The sequence below is a fragment of the Camelus ferus genome, chromosome 12 (assembly GCF_009834535.1).
Source record: "Camelus ferus isolate YT-003-E chromosome 12, BCGSAC_Cfer_1.0, whole genome shotgun sequence".
Taxonomy (NCBI): Eukaryota; Metazoa; Chordata; class Mammalia; order Artiodactyla; family Camelidae; genus Camelus; species Camelus ferus.
The window spans coordinates 7,554,556-7,567,514 of NC_045707.1; the positions used below are offsets into that span (position 1 = coordinate 7,554,556).

General features: G+C 55.9%; 1 protein-coding gene across 3 annotated transcripts in view; it reads right to left on the bottom strand.

The window, feature by feature from the left end:
- Positions 1 to 12,959, bottom strand: part of SCUBE1 (signal peptide, CUB domain and EGF like domain containing 1) — a 123,183-nt gene that overhangs the window by 47,724 nt on the left and 62,500 nt on the right. Inside the window, exons 5-7 of one of the 3 annotated variants that reach the window (XM_032492381.1) lie at positions 8,232 to 8,357; positions 4,027 to 4,143; positions 1,358 to 1,447 (exon numbers count right to left, since the gene is read on the bottom strand). The exons of 1 other annotated variant lie outside the window; for it this stretch is intronic. In XM_032492381.1, the coding sequence (XP_032348272.1) occupies positions 1,358 to 1,447; positions 4,027 to 4,143; positions 8,232 to 8,357 (333 nt within the window). The remainder of the gene's footprint in view (positions 1 to 1,357; positions 1,448 to 4,026; positions 4,144 to 8,231; positions 8,358 to 12,959) is intronic. One more of the 3 variants, XM_032492382.1, reaches the window with a different exon arrangement.

Sequence of the window (12,959 nt, forward strand, 5' to 3'; positions counted from 1 at the left end):
TCCTTTGAGGGCCATATGAGGACCACAAAACTAACTGACCTCTATGGGACCTTCAGGCTCCGACCTCCATGGTCCTCTGACCCTGACACTTAAGATGGCCCACATGGCCAAGACCTCTGGGCTAAGCTCAGCTGCGCAGGGTAGTGTGTGACCTTGGGCACCCCAGAGAGCCTCAGTTTCCGCCTCTGAGACGTGGGAAATATACCACAAAGAAGGCTGTGACAACCTCTGGCGACCCTACAGCTGTGGTCCAGAGGCCTGGGCAGCTGGTGCCACCTAGGGGCCAGCAACCCCAGAACTGTGGCACCGACTGAGGGCCAGAGGAACGAATGCATGGCTAGACAAGACTGCTTTTCTGTTCTGAAGACCAAACAAGGTTGAAGAGCAGTTATTTTCTTCTCCTCCTTCCTTTTTCCTCACCATGCCCAGGGTCAGCCACCCAGCAGGCCTCCGGGCCACGAGGAGCGGCCCCAGGTGTTTCTGGGCAAGCCTCTCTAGAGGGTAGATCTAGCCCAGGGACAGTGCTCAGAGGGCAGCTGACATCACACGGACCCCCCGAGGCAAGTGGGAGCCTCAGAGGGGACCAGGGAAAGTGGGCTGCAGTTGCCAGCCTGGCGGGCTTGGGCTAGGCTCATTCACAAATGTGGGGGGCCTTGAGGTCAGAGGGGCTGAGTGAGTCTTGCTTTTAGCTGGTCTGCTAGATGAGCTCAACCAGTCCTCCCTTCTCTGGGTAGTAGATTTCCCAACTCAAAAGGGGAGTGGCGTGGGCTGGATGCCCCAAGACCCCACGGCCCTGAATCTAGATGTGGCTCTTTCCCCCGGACGTGGCTCCTGTCCGAGGCAAGGAGATGGGTAAGGACTGTGCTGCCCAAATCCCTGCTCTACATCAACACCCTCTTTGCTTCTGTGTCTCAGTGTTGCTTTGCTGACCCTGGGATCCTAACCGCAAATGAGGCGTTACTGCGCGGAGAAGGGTCACAGCACATGTCTCCTCCCATGCAGAGGCCACTAGCACTGGCTCTGGGTTCTCTGCTACAAACACACAGACAAGGAAACACATGCTCGATGAAGGGCACAAACTTAAAAAAAGAAAAAGTGAGTCCACGTCTGGAGTGGAGCCCTCCACACTCACACGTGGCACGCACGACTGCACACACGTGGGCACACCCCACAGACATGCAGCCCCCACGCACACTCACCCCACACGCCAGCACAGCGCTCACAGCCTGCCGCAGCAGCACGCACACAGACGCCCCCCACGCCGGCACACACCACACACGTGCACACACGCGCACACACGCGCACACACACGAACAAAGGTGCAAGGACAACAAAGGAAGTGGAAGAAAAGTGTTACCCATGAGTAGCCGCCGTTTCACCCGCTTGTCCACATCAGCTACTGACGTGGCATTGAACTGAGAGCGCTCAATTGCAGCCTCATCCTTTTCTAAAACACAAGTAAGGGACAAACACGGAGCCGGTGGTTAATGAGAGCCCACTTCCCGCGGCCCAAGACAGTCAGCCTCTCGGCGTGGCGCACACAAAGCCAACGCAGCAAGCCGGGCCAGCGCGGCGTCCTCGCCAAGGGGCTAATCCCAGGAACCTCCAAGGTGGTGTGTTCAGGGCAGAGCAAAGAGGCAGCAGGGTGGGCGGGGGAGGGGTAGGCAGACAAGGGGATGACCACAGAAGGACACGGATGGGACACGGGGCCCATCTGCAAGCAAACACAGGAGGAGGCTGAGGTCAGAGGGGACGGGACCCGTCTGCGGAGGGCCGCAGGGGCGTACAGCACCACCACGGAGATCACGGAGACACAGGCAATTACAGACACCCCGGCTCAGGCTGGAGAGGCAGGCACAGGACAAGGCACAGGGCAAGGGGACAGGGCCATGAGGTCCGGTGATGGATGTGCCTGGACAGCAGATGCCCTGTCTCAAGGGCGTGACAGTGTGTCAAACACTCATGCAAGATTAAGAACAAGACGTAAGGAGGAGCAAATACATACGCACAACAAAGGATTGAATCGAACAGACACAGAAAAACCAGGGGGTCGATATGGGCAGCGCTGGTTGCCTGCTTGTCTATGGAGGACTGGAGTGAGACATTCAAGTGCTCAAGGAGGGGCTGCAGAAAGGGGCCCGCCGTTTTGGGAGCGTGCGGAGAGACAGACGGCCGGGCCAGGCCGGGAGCGCTGAGATGCTCCCGTGCAGAAGCACGTGAGGTTAGCTGGTTCCCGTTTCTTTGCTCAGTGGGAGATGTGGGGAGACACTCGCCCCCGGGGGAGCCCCGGGAGCAGTGAGCAAAGGCAGATGAAAGGTTCTCTGGGCCAGCAGGGAACAATGGCCCAGGAGCTGGGTCTGGAAAAGGATTTCTAAGGAGAGGGGAGGGAAAGGGGAGGGTGAAGGGAGGTACGTTAGAGTAGATCCAAGCAGGGACCTTCACATGCAGCAGACACTAAGAGATAAAAAAAAAAAAGAAAAGATGAGCCAGGTGGACAAAGACAAGATGTGTTAGACAAGGCTGGGTGTGTGTCTGGCCGGCAGCTGTTTGCGCTGGTCTGGGGCCGGCAGAGGCGGCCCCCTGCAGACACAAACACTGTGGGAGACCCCAGCAGACGAGACAGGAAGGGGGCCGGTGGGCCGGGAGAGCCCCCAGGAGGACAGCGGAGACAGGGAGAGAGGCGGGAGAGGAGGTTCTAGATGGGATCAGGCTGCAATAGAGACACCGGTCTGAGACCAGGTTTTGCTTTGAATTTATTTTTGGTTGTTTGGTTTGGTTTGGCTTTTGGCTCTGAAAATAATTAATGAACGTCAGTTATCAGACAAGACAGGCAATCAGGGACCATCACCAGAAAAGCAGGAAGAATGAGATAAAATGAAACCAAAAACGGCTGTCTGAGAGGAGAGACCACACAGAGGAAGGGAGAACCACGCAGGCAGCAGCCCCTGGGAGACAGTCGGGACTAGGACGGGACCCCCTCGGCCTGACTCCCCGGGGGACAAGGCAGCAGGGTCACGGGGGACAGAATGCGACAGCAGACTCCGGGCTTCATGGCTTCACTTGCTTGCCAACCCCTTTTCTGCTACTTGAAAATCCCTCAAGAAATATCTTCTGAGTCAATAATAAGATGGGGACTTTTTTTGGAAAAAAAAAAAAGAGAACATGGTAACCATCCTGCTGTGGGTTTCTAAAGTTTGCTACCGTTGAAGAGAAAGAAGAGGTTGAACTCTGGCACCAACTCTGAAATTCCTCTTCTTCTCAGTTAAAAAAATTTGCTGTTATTTTTGAGTCGGGAAAGAGCTTACTAGTGATTATGACGTGAGATAATCACAAATATTCAAGCTTCCCCTTGGAAGTAAGGACCAGGAGAAAGGAGGAGACCAGGCCTCAGGTTGAGATGCCCCGTAACAGGTGAGGCCACGGGCTGAGAAAAGGGGCTCTGGGAGGGAGAGGAGGTCCGGCAAGAGGCCCTGATGGCCTGCGGTTCGAAAGCAGCTAAAAACACCTGGAGTCCCCCGGGGGTCACAGCAGCCGCCTCCCCTGGTGTCCCAGACCACGAAGAATTAAAGCAGTTTTCTGAGGACACCTCTCAGGTTTCCAGACTGCTGTGGGCAGCTCGCACCATGAAGGGGGCTGTTATGCAGGTTAAATGAGTCTTCGGTGAGTCTCCCCAATGGGGGAAGAAACTACTGGGCTTCAGGAGCAGAAGCTGCCCTCCAAAGGTGCACACACCTTCCTCCTCCCCACAGGCCGCCTGCTGGGGACCACCCCCATATCGAGGATGAGGACCCTCAGAAAACTGGCTGTGACACAAAGCAGAGGCACCTGGTCCTGGGTGGCTCAACAACCCAGGTAAGTGTCCACAGAGAGCTCCCATGGGGGCACCTGCCAGCCCCACCAGTACCGTGGGTGCTGCTTTTCCTGTTTCCCCTAAGCTTCCTCCTTGGAAACCAGGACGCAGTGGGCTGCTGGCCACCTTGGGGCCACGTAGGCTCCCCGTGGGGCAGGGTGGCACAGGGTACTTACCGATGCAAGTCCGACCGTCTGAGTGGAGGGCGTACTTCTGGTGGCAGCCGCACATGGGGCCTGTGTCCGTGTCCTCACAGCTGTGCTGGCAGCCTCCGTTTCCATAGTTACAGGTTACTAGTTAGGCCCAAAGTGTACATATGTGCGTATAAACAGAACGACAACAAAAGCGATTAGTCTATTGCCGTTGGTTGGTTCTCTTAAAGGATGGGGGAGGAAAGCAAGGGCAGGAGATAGTCAGTGCAGACATCAGCCCTGGACATCAGCCCCTCCAGGGTCTTGGATGGAACAGCTCAGTCCCTAGAGGCAAACTGGGGTGGGGCAGAGCATGGATTTGGGGTCATCTGGGCTTCGAACAGAGCTGACACGCAGCTGAGGCACACAGATGGTGTTAAAGAAAGGGATACACTAGATAATTTTATCCCTCCTAGGTTGCAAAACACACTTTAAAATAGACTGTTTCGATGAGGCAAATGTCTCTTAACACCTGGCATGCTCTTCAAGGCGGTGGGGAGGGCGGCTGGCCCATGCTGAGGGGGGCGCTCGTTTCCTTAGCTCCTGCAGGGCTGTCTTTCCTCGACCTGTGTCTTGAGGCATGTGGAAGGATGTCCCCACAGGTATCCACTCTCTCCAAGTTCAGCAGCCATCTCAATCCCTGTCCACTCTAAGCCCTAATCCTCCCAAGGAAATGTCCAAATAGACAGAACATATGCAAATTAGTGTCATCTCAGATGCAGTTTTCAAAATGACCTTTTATTTAAACACTTTATACAGTGTGCAATGCCTATGGCCCAGAGGAGCTGGTGCCCTTCAGCCCAGAATCTTAAAATGTTTCAAAGCATCAGCCACCTGGGTTGCTAAAAAGTAGGCTGAGCAAACAGGAGCAGTCTGAAGTAGAAAAAATGATAAACTCAAGTTTATTTAAAAGAAAACACACTGATCTCTCTTTCCGGGGTGAGGGCTATCCACCGCTAAAGGAGATCCAAGATCGCCATGGGAGGGCTCGCAGCCTGCTTTATTCTACTAGAAGATGACAGGGTGCCCGTTGTCTGTATACACGTGGGACACCAGGGCCTCGAGGACAGGGTGTCTTCCTGGAGACCTTAACCGTTTGTCCAGAATCCTATCCATACTCCGAATTTATCTGGCAAAACCCTAATGATGATCTATGATGCAAAAATAAATCTCAGACCAACTATGGTCAGAGGGACAGAGAATTCCAAATGGGCAGAGTCTGAATTAATGACCTTCTATCAGGCTGACCCACAAGCAGGGCTGGTGCCAGAGGGAAGTCACTTGGTGGCAACTCCCCAGTGAAGGATTCCAAACAATTCAGAACTGAATTCTGCAGCTGCCTTTTCCAGGGACTCCTTTTACCAAGAGCACAGCACGGTGGCTCTGGGGGCTTCCATCCTGAGTGGTGCTGCCCTGTCAACCTGGACACACGTGATCTCCCTGCCGGGTGAGGAGGATGGAGGAGAACAGTCCCAGACACTGTCCTCAGCGACCAGAGGCTCAAGTGAGCTGCCTTCTCCACAGGGAGCTAATGACCATCCGAAGGAGAGTCCCAGCTTCCCAGGTGGCATTTCAAGGACATGCAAAATGCTTCACAACACACAGCTGCGGCTTTAACACCAAGCCCTCTGGCCCCTTCTCCACGGAGCGTCTTCTCTCAGCATTCCCGGGTGCCTGGAAGCCTGGAGTCACGTTCTCTCATCTCTCTGCACAGGAAGAGCTTCAGGGAAGCCAAGGTTCCTGGGGTTACCGCTTAGCACCGCTCTCCCGGGAGGGGAGAGACCCAGCCAGAGCCCCGCCTTGGGCTGGACATGGCTGAGAAAAGCTGCACTTCAGAATGGGCAGGGGTGGGCCAGTGAAGAGACAGTTCTTTCCAAGCTCTGGGCTCCAGGAGACGGACCGCATCCTGCAAATGACTCTAAGGAGGACACAAGCCTGTCAGAAGCAACTGGAGGAAGGGCCACTTCCTCTTGCTCCGTCTACACAGGCAATCGTGCATCCCACAGACCACAGGGGCCGACCTGCGGGCACCTGGAGAGCCTATAACTTGTACATGGAAATAAGTGCTGGAGCCCTGAGCTCTGGGAAGACCCAGAGAAGGATGGAGAAAACCTCCCTGGCCCTGGAGTGTGTCCCAGGCTCTGGGGGATGGAAGTTTGGGAAGAGTCCCTGTGGTCCCGCTTGCTCATGGTGGCTGGCTAGGCAGGCCTCAGCCCCTCATCCAACTCCAGATCTAGGATTTCCTGGGCCCCAAGTACCTCAAGGGCTAGAGGGAAAGGCTCAGAGCTAACTTTACGCAAATTCTGGCACATTAACCACAGAGAAGAAACCGAAGCTGGCTGGGCGGACAGCCACAGGCACAGTCCCTCTGCAGGACCGCTGCAGGGCTTGGCTGCAGGATGGGTCCCAGACTCCCTGCACACCTTGGCAACACCCAGCCACCGAGCAGAGAGGGCGGGGCTGCTACTTCCCTCACCAGCTAAAGCTCTCGGCCAGGGCTTGGCTCTCCTCTCTCTGGTCGGGTAGGGGCAGTCCGCTCACGGAGCTCTGCCTTGTCCCTGATCCCTCAGACCAGGCTGGCCCTTCAGGAGTTGCTCTCTGAGCAGACTGTTCCCTTGCAACACTCATCGCGGATGGAGTTAGAGAATGAGGAAGCGAGTCAGCCAGTCCCAGCCACTTCCCGAGGCTTGTAGCTCTCTGCGCAGGCCCGAGCTCAGGGCTGGCCCCGGGTGGGCATCAGCTAGGCTTGCTGACTGAAGGAATGTGCCCCCCTCCCGGCCGAGCATGTCAACAAGCCTGCCCGCTCCACACGTGCTGGTCCTTGGCCCTTGTCCTGAGGAAGCTCAGATTGCCCGACAGGGAGGACTGGGAAAGCTGGAGTCACTCATCTTCTGTTCCGAAGGTTGCCCAGTGACAGGAGGTTTCTCTGCAGCTGAAGGAATCCATCTGGTGGAGAGGACAGGGGGGCCCGGCCGGAGTCTCAGGGCTGAAGCGGTCATTCCCCAGTCAGCACGTGGGTCCCCAAGACCTTGCGGACTGTCGGAGGAGAGCCTGATTTGGGAAAGGCGTGGCAGGTGCCCAGGGGAGCTGAGGACAACTGACAGAACCTCAGTACTTCAGGATGATGGGCCGGTGAGGGCCAGCTGTCTTCTCCACAGAATGAAGGCCGGAAGAAAGGCCATCTCCTTAGGGGAGCTGGTCAGCCTCAGTCTCCCAGCTCAGTGGCGAGGTTGGTACCACTCTCTCTGTTGGGAGTTGGAGTCAGACTCCACCACATCATTGTTCTGCAGCAGAAAGCAGGCCTGGTATGAAGTACTTGTCTCTGGCAGAGATGGGCAGTGCTCACACCAGCCTCCCTCAGCTCTTCTCAGACACAGGGTGAACATTACATCAATCCGGGCATCTGGCTGCCCAGCGAGCAGAGGCCACATCCTACCATGCCCCGTGCAGTGCTGGTCGGCACTGGGTCCAAAGCTTCTGAGGACTAGCGGAGTGTGTTCTGCCCCATCCTACTTTGTTTGCTGCCTCCCACTCCTGCTGGGGAGCTGGGTGACTACATTAAGGGGCTGGATTACACTGAGTCTTGCAGGTTGACTTCCAAGCTGGTCCTGAAATGGTACCTTTGGCCAGAGGCTTCATTCAATCCAAATCTCTCAGCGTATCATTTATAGTGGGCCTTGCAGGGCTATACTCTGAGCTCTGATCTTTGATTCTGGAAATAAGGTCAGCACAGCCTGTGCTGGGACCTCCCAGAACCAAGCTCCTTGCCTTCTTTATCCCACCCTGCTGCCCAGGGCTGCCCCGGCCCACTGAGAGCCCAGAGCCCCTCCACTCCTGCTGGAGAGCTTGAGCTCAGGACCAGTGGGTCTCTGGGGCCAGTGGTAGCAGGGAAGGGTTTCAAGAAGCACTAGTGGGGAGACCACACAGGGCCCTCCATAAGATCCAGCCCAGCTCTGGGGCTGTGACTGCGGTGTTGTGCCAGGTAGGGAAACCCACGCCTGGGGCTTACGGCCCCGACCCTCAGGCCTCCCCAGGCCCCTTCAGAGGCCCTGCCCTTCTCTCCACCCCGAGGGACTGAGCGCCTCCCTGGGCAACGTCCAACAGACTGGACAGAATCCTGCCCTCCCCTCCCCAAAGCAACGGCAGGAGACGCGTGGGGATGTCTGACCCATTTGCCTCCATCTACCTACGTGTGCAGTCCTTCTGGTTTTGGGCAAGGTCAAAGCCGGGCCTGCAGTCACAGGCCACCCCACCTTTGGGCGTCTCCCGGCAGATGTGGGCACAGCCATGGTCTTTGTTCATGCAGTTCATACCCTCTGGGAAGAGACAGACAAGAGAGGGGTTGGGGACCGGGGAGAGAGAAAATTTCAGGCTTAAAAGAGAGAAGCAGGGAAACGTCACAATCAAACGTAGTGTTCTTGGGCTGCCGTTAGCTGGTGCACGGCTCGCACACGCGGGCGTGTGCCTGTCCATCCTCGAGGAGGCCCCTTAGGGAGAATCCAAGGATGCACTGTCCAGGTCTAGAGCCAGGCCTTGTCCTGAGGGGCCCATGGAGGAGACGCTCTGGACCCGAGTCAGATTACAGGGCACGGGCTACGGAGGGGCCTTTCAGGGCAGGGTTCTAGACGTCCTGCTGGAGCAGGCGTGGCTGGCATTTTAAATGATGGCGTGCGCAGCACTTTTCAGTTTGTACAGGGATGCCACAAGACCTCATGAGACAGGTGGAGACTTTTGTTTTGGGCTGGGCTCAGAGAGCAGTGCCGGCGGGTCAGGGGGCTGGGTGGCTGGGCTGACATGCCCTGGCCGGCCTCCAGTGTCGCACCCACAGCCGGAGGCCCCGTCGGCCTGCTTAACTTCCTCTCACTGCATTCCTGCACCAGTCAGACGCCTGGTCCACTGGACCTCAGGGCAGCAGACGCTCATCCTCACCAGCCCCACGGCCGTGCCCTGAACTAAACACCACCTCCACACACCACCCCTCAACTGCCAGAGGGGTCACTGCAGTGCTCCCTGGGACCCACAGAACCCCCAGCCCCAGTGCAGAGCCCTGCACGCCCAGGCGCCGGCCCAGCTCCATCGGCGCCCTGAGCGAGTGTCCCTCCGCCCTCTGAGCCTGCTCCAGGTCCAGGCCACACATGTTACTGTGTTCCCAACCTCAGCCCGAGATTTCTGTTGGTTGGCAGATGCTACTTTTTAAAGCAAAAATGTTTGCAAACCTCAGGCACGTTTTCCTCTGAGGCCTCAACTTAAAAGAACAGTCAGTGCGGGTGGGTATAGCCCTAGTGGTAGAGCCTGTGCTTATTAGCATGCATGAGGTCCTGGGTTCAATCCCCAGTACCTCCATTAGGGAAAAAAAAAAAAAGTGGTAAAATAAATAAATAAATAAAATAAACTTAAAAAAAAAAAAAGGTCAGTCAGTGACTGACCTCCCTGCTGGCTGGGAAACTTCAGAAATGGGAGACTGCCACAGAGGGCAGAGCTCGGCCACTCGCTGCCTGCTCCAGCGCCCCTACCCTCCAGTTGCAGTGGGCTTTTTTTATCTGGAGCCTCGTCCACATTGGCCCAGCCAGGCAGGCCCTTCCAGCTCGTCTTCCTGGCCACACCCTGCCCAGTCAGTGCGGGGCCAAGAATTTCGCCAAAATTTACCCTGAGGGTACTGGTGTGACGGGGTGGGGGGGGGGACGGGGACAGGGCTCCCTGTGGTGGGCAACATTTGGCCCCTCACCCTTAGTTCCTGGGATATCTCCTCATCCCAGAAGACTTGATCTCCCATCCCTGACTGCCTGGAGCGGCTTGGAACCCCCTTCAGTTGACCCCAGTTGATGTTTATCTTCCTGGTGATTTGTGAGGAGTTTCCAGAATTTATGAGGTCATGGGTCAAGTGAGAGGTTATAGGTCACAAGTCCATCAAGAGGCTAAATGCAGATGAAAGGAGGAGCTGCTGTCCACCCACACGGCCCTGAGACCTCCTTCCCCAGGTGACTCACTGGCCTCCTGTTCAAGGTGAGGACTAGTTCAACCCTGACCCCGGCCACTTTAAGCACGGCCATGGGGCAACTGAGAAGTGACAGACATTTAACAATGCAAACCCCCTGGCAACTACAATAAAGATGAGGAAAAAAGTCTTAAGTTGAGTAAAACAAACAAAAAAATAGACATGAATGAAGCATGCATTTTGCTCAGCACACTGACCTCTGGTTTCACCTGATTTTATTACTCTTATCATTCTTTCACCTTGATTTTCTCACATATGCAAATCGAACTGTCAGACTGAGGCAGACTACGACCAGCTAACCAACAGCTGAGGAAGTGAAGCACTTCAACGTCATGGCTCCTCACGGGAAGCTACAGGTTCACATGGAGGGACCAATCCTGTTCTCTCACTAAATTCCAAAATAGCACGTACACACGACTGGCAGATGTTGTGGGGGAAAGACAGTGGTGTGCTGATCAATGTTTAACAGCTGGTGGGGGTGGGGATTGAGGCTTGGGTCGGGGGGCTGATCTGCAGCATTTGCCAGTTTCTGTGGTGTACATGCTCCGACCACGGCTGACTCCAGAGAGACGTCACTGAAGGTGGAGCTGGGGAGAATGCGCACAGCGGGCTCTCGCAGGCCTTTGGCTTTTTTTAAGGTCATTATGAAGTCAGGCAGATGAGGGTCCGAGCCTGGCCTCCTTGCTAGCCGTGTGCCTTGGAGAAAACTGCTTCACTTCTTGAGCCTCATCTGTACATGACAGGAGAAGGCCAGGTATGGTAGGTACTCAAAAACTGAGACCAGGTCTTCTATGGGGGCGCTGACTTCTGCAGATCTGGAGAAAAGGTAGCTCCTCATGGGGGCCCTGGCTAGGCCAGGCAGCCCCTCCTCAGAGGACGCCTTCAGGAGAGGGACTCTCTCAGGCCACTGAGACATACTCAGGGATTCATCTGGTCATCTGTGACTCCTGCCCTGGTGAGAGTCTGGCCAGTAGGTGGTTGCCACCAAGTGGCCTTCCTGACCATCATCAGTGGCTGTCATCCCTGGTGGGCTGGGTCCAAGGTCAACCCTCGCTCTCTGCTCATATGGTTTTTGTGGCTCCTTGGTACCGACAAGCACACAAGGCAATGGTGTTCCAGCTTCTTCCAGCTTCGTCTCCCACCACCTCCCGCATGTACACACTGCCTGCTGACCACCCCCCAGAAGTGCCCCATCCATGCCCTTGCCTCTCCTGTCTTCCATAAACAAAATCCTGGGCCTGCCTCAAACTCCACCAGTTCCACACAGCTTCCTGACTCCTGGTCACACTCCTCATGTCCCTTCCATGCCCCCACCCGACATTAATTTCCCGGGGCTGTCCCGAGGCTGGCACAGGAGCTCAGCGCCAATCAGGCAGGTCTGTGCTTTCTTCCGAACCTGGGAAGAGCCCACGGGCCCCCGTTTCAGCTCAGGCTTATACGTGATGAAGAAAGGGAGATGGAATCTCCATTCACAGCAGAAGAATCACAGCTTAGGGGAAGCCCTGCCAGTCATCATCAACCATAAGTTTGCCACTGGAGAGCCGATGTGGCCCTGAGCTTCGCACACTAGGTAGAGCATTAAGCTTTCGGAATTCCCAAGCTTCCTCCCGCGCCGTGGCCTTGCCATCAGGTGGCCTTTCTTTTCGATTAGCTAGACGTTAATAACGAGCCAAGATGTCGTCATTGTTTTGCTGGCAAAGGGCAATCTGGGGGAGTGCTCTAGCATTCTAGTCCAGGGTTGATGTGGCACTGAGCAATGAAACCCCTGAGCTGGGAAGGTGGGCCCCAGTCCCCAGCTGTGATCAGCCAGTCTCAAAGGTACCTACGCAGTCCTCGCAGCGACTGTGGGAGAGCAGGGCCAGGCCCTCCATCCTCCACCTAAAGACTCGAGCCCAGGTCACGTGACTTCCCCTCCTCACTCAGGATTCCACACAGGCTCTGAAGCATCCGGCTTCCTGCCCAGCTGCCCCAGAGCCTCCTCTTCCCCTCCAGCTGAGGGCAGGGAAGGGGCTGGGTCCTAGCGGAGCGGGATTCAGGATCCCCTTGCATTTCTGACAATTCTTGAGGAGCCAAAGGGCTTGTATTTACGTGTTTATGTGTTATAGCTATTTAGACTTACCATACTAGATACTAAGTGGGGAAATTTATACTTATTAACTTATTTAAAAACAGAAATTAAAAATTTATTACATGTTAACATTAATACATTTTTTTGGTTAAAAAATGATATTTTCCAAAACAAAGGGACAGTTTGCTGAGAGGAGAGTCCCTGCCGAGGAGCTGGGGGTGGGCACTGACTCTCGACCACATGGGTTGAGCCCCTGGGAGCGCACCTGGGCCCGGAGCCACAGCCCCTGGTTCTGCAGGCACCAGTCACTCCTGCCTCTGCTAGGTTGTGGGGGTGCCTCTCGTTGACCAGGCCTGTCACAGACTGGATGCTACAGGGGCCAGTCAGCTGGTGGTGACACGCCAGAGGGTGTTCACTCTGTGAGGCCGAACATTACTACATCTCTCCTCCAGAAAGCCTTCCTTGGTCCCCAGGCCAGTCAAGGGCCTTCTGGACGCCGTGCCCCCCTTGCTCACAGTACTGATACCTGTGGCTGTGTCGCTCCTCTCTGCTCTCCATGTGACTTGGGCTAAGCTCTGAGTCTTCTCAGTGACCTCACTGTCACAGTGACAGGTCTTGCCCAGGAGGCGACACTCTGAGTCCTCACAGTGGAGGGAGGAGAAATGGAATAATCCTGCCCTTCCACGAGGGTCTGGGCAGAGGTCTGGGTCTCACCCCCAAGCAGCTACCAACCTGGGAAACAGGCTGATGTGGAGTGAGCAGCTGGGAAGAGCAGCCACCAACAGCCAGGCTCACGTGAGGTTGGAGTCTGCTCAGCCTGAGTGCTTCCGGAGGCTCCTTCTCCCTGAGATGCTG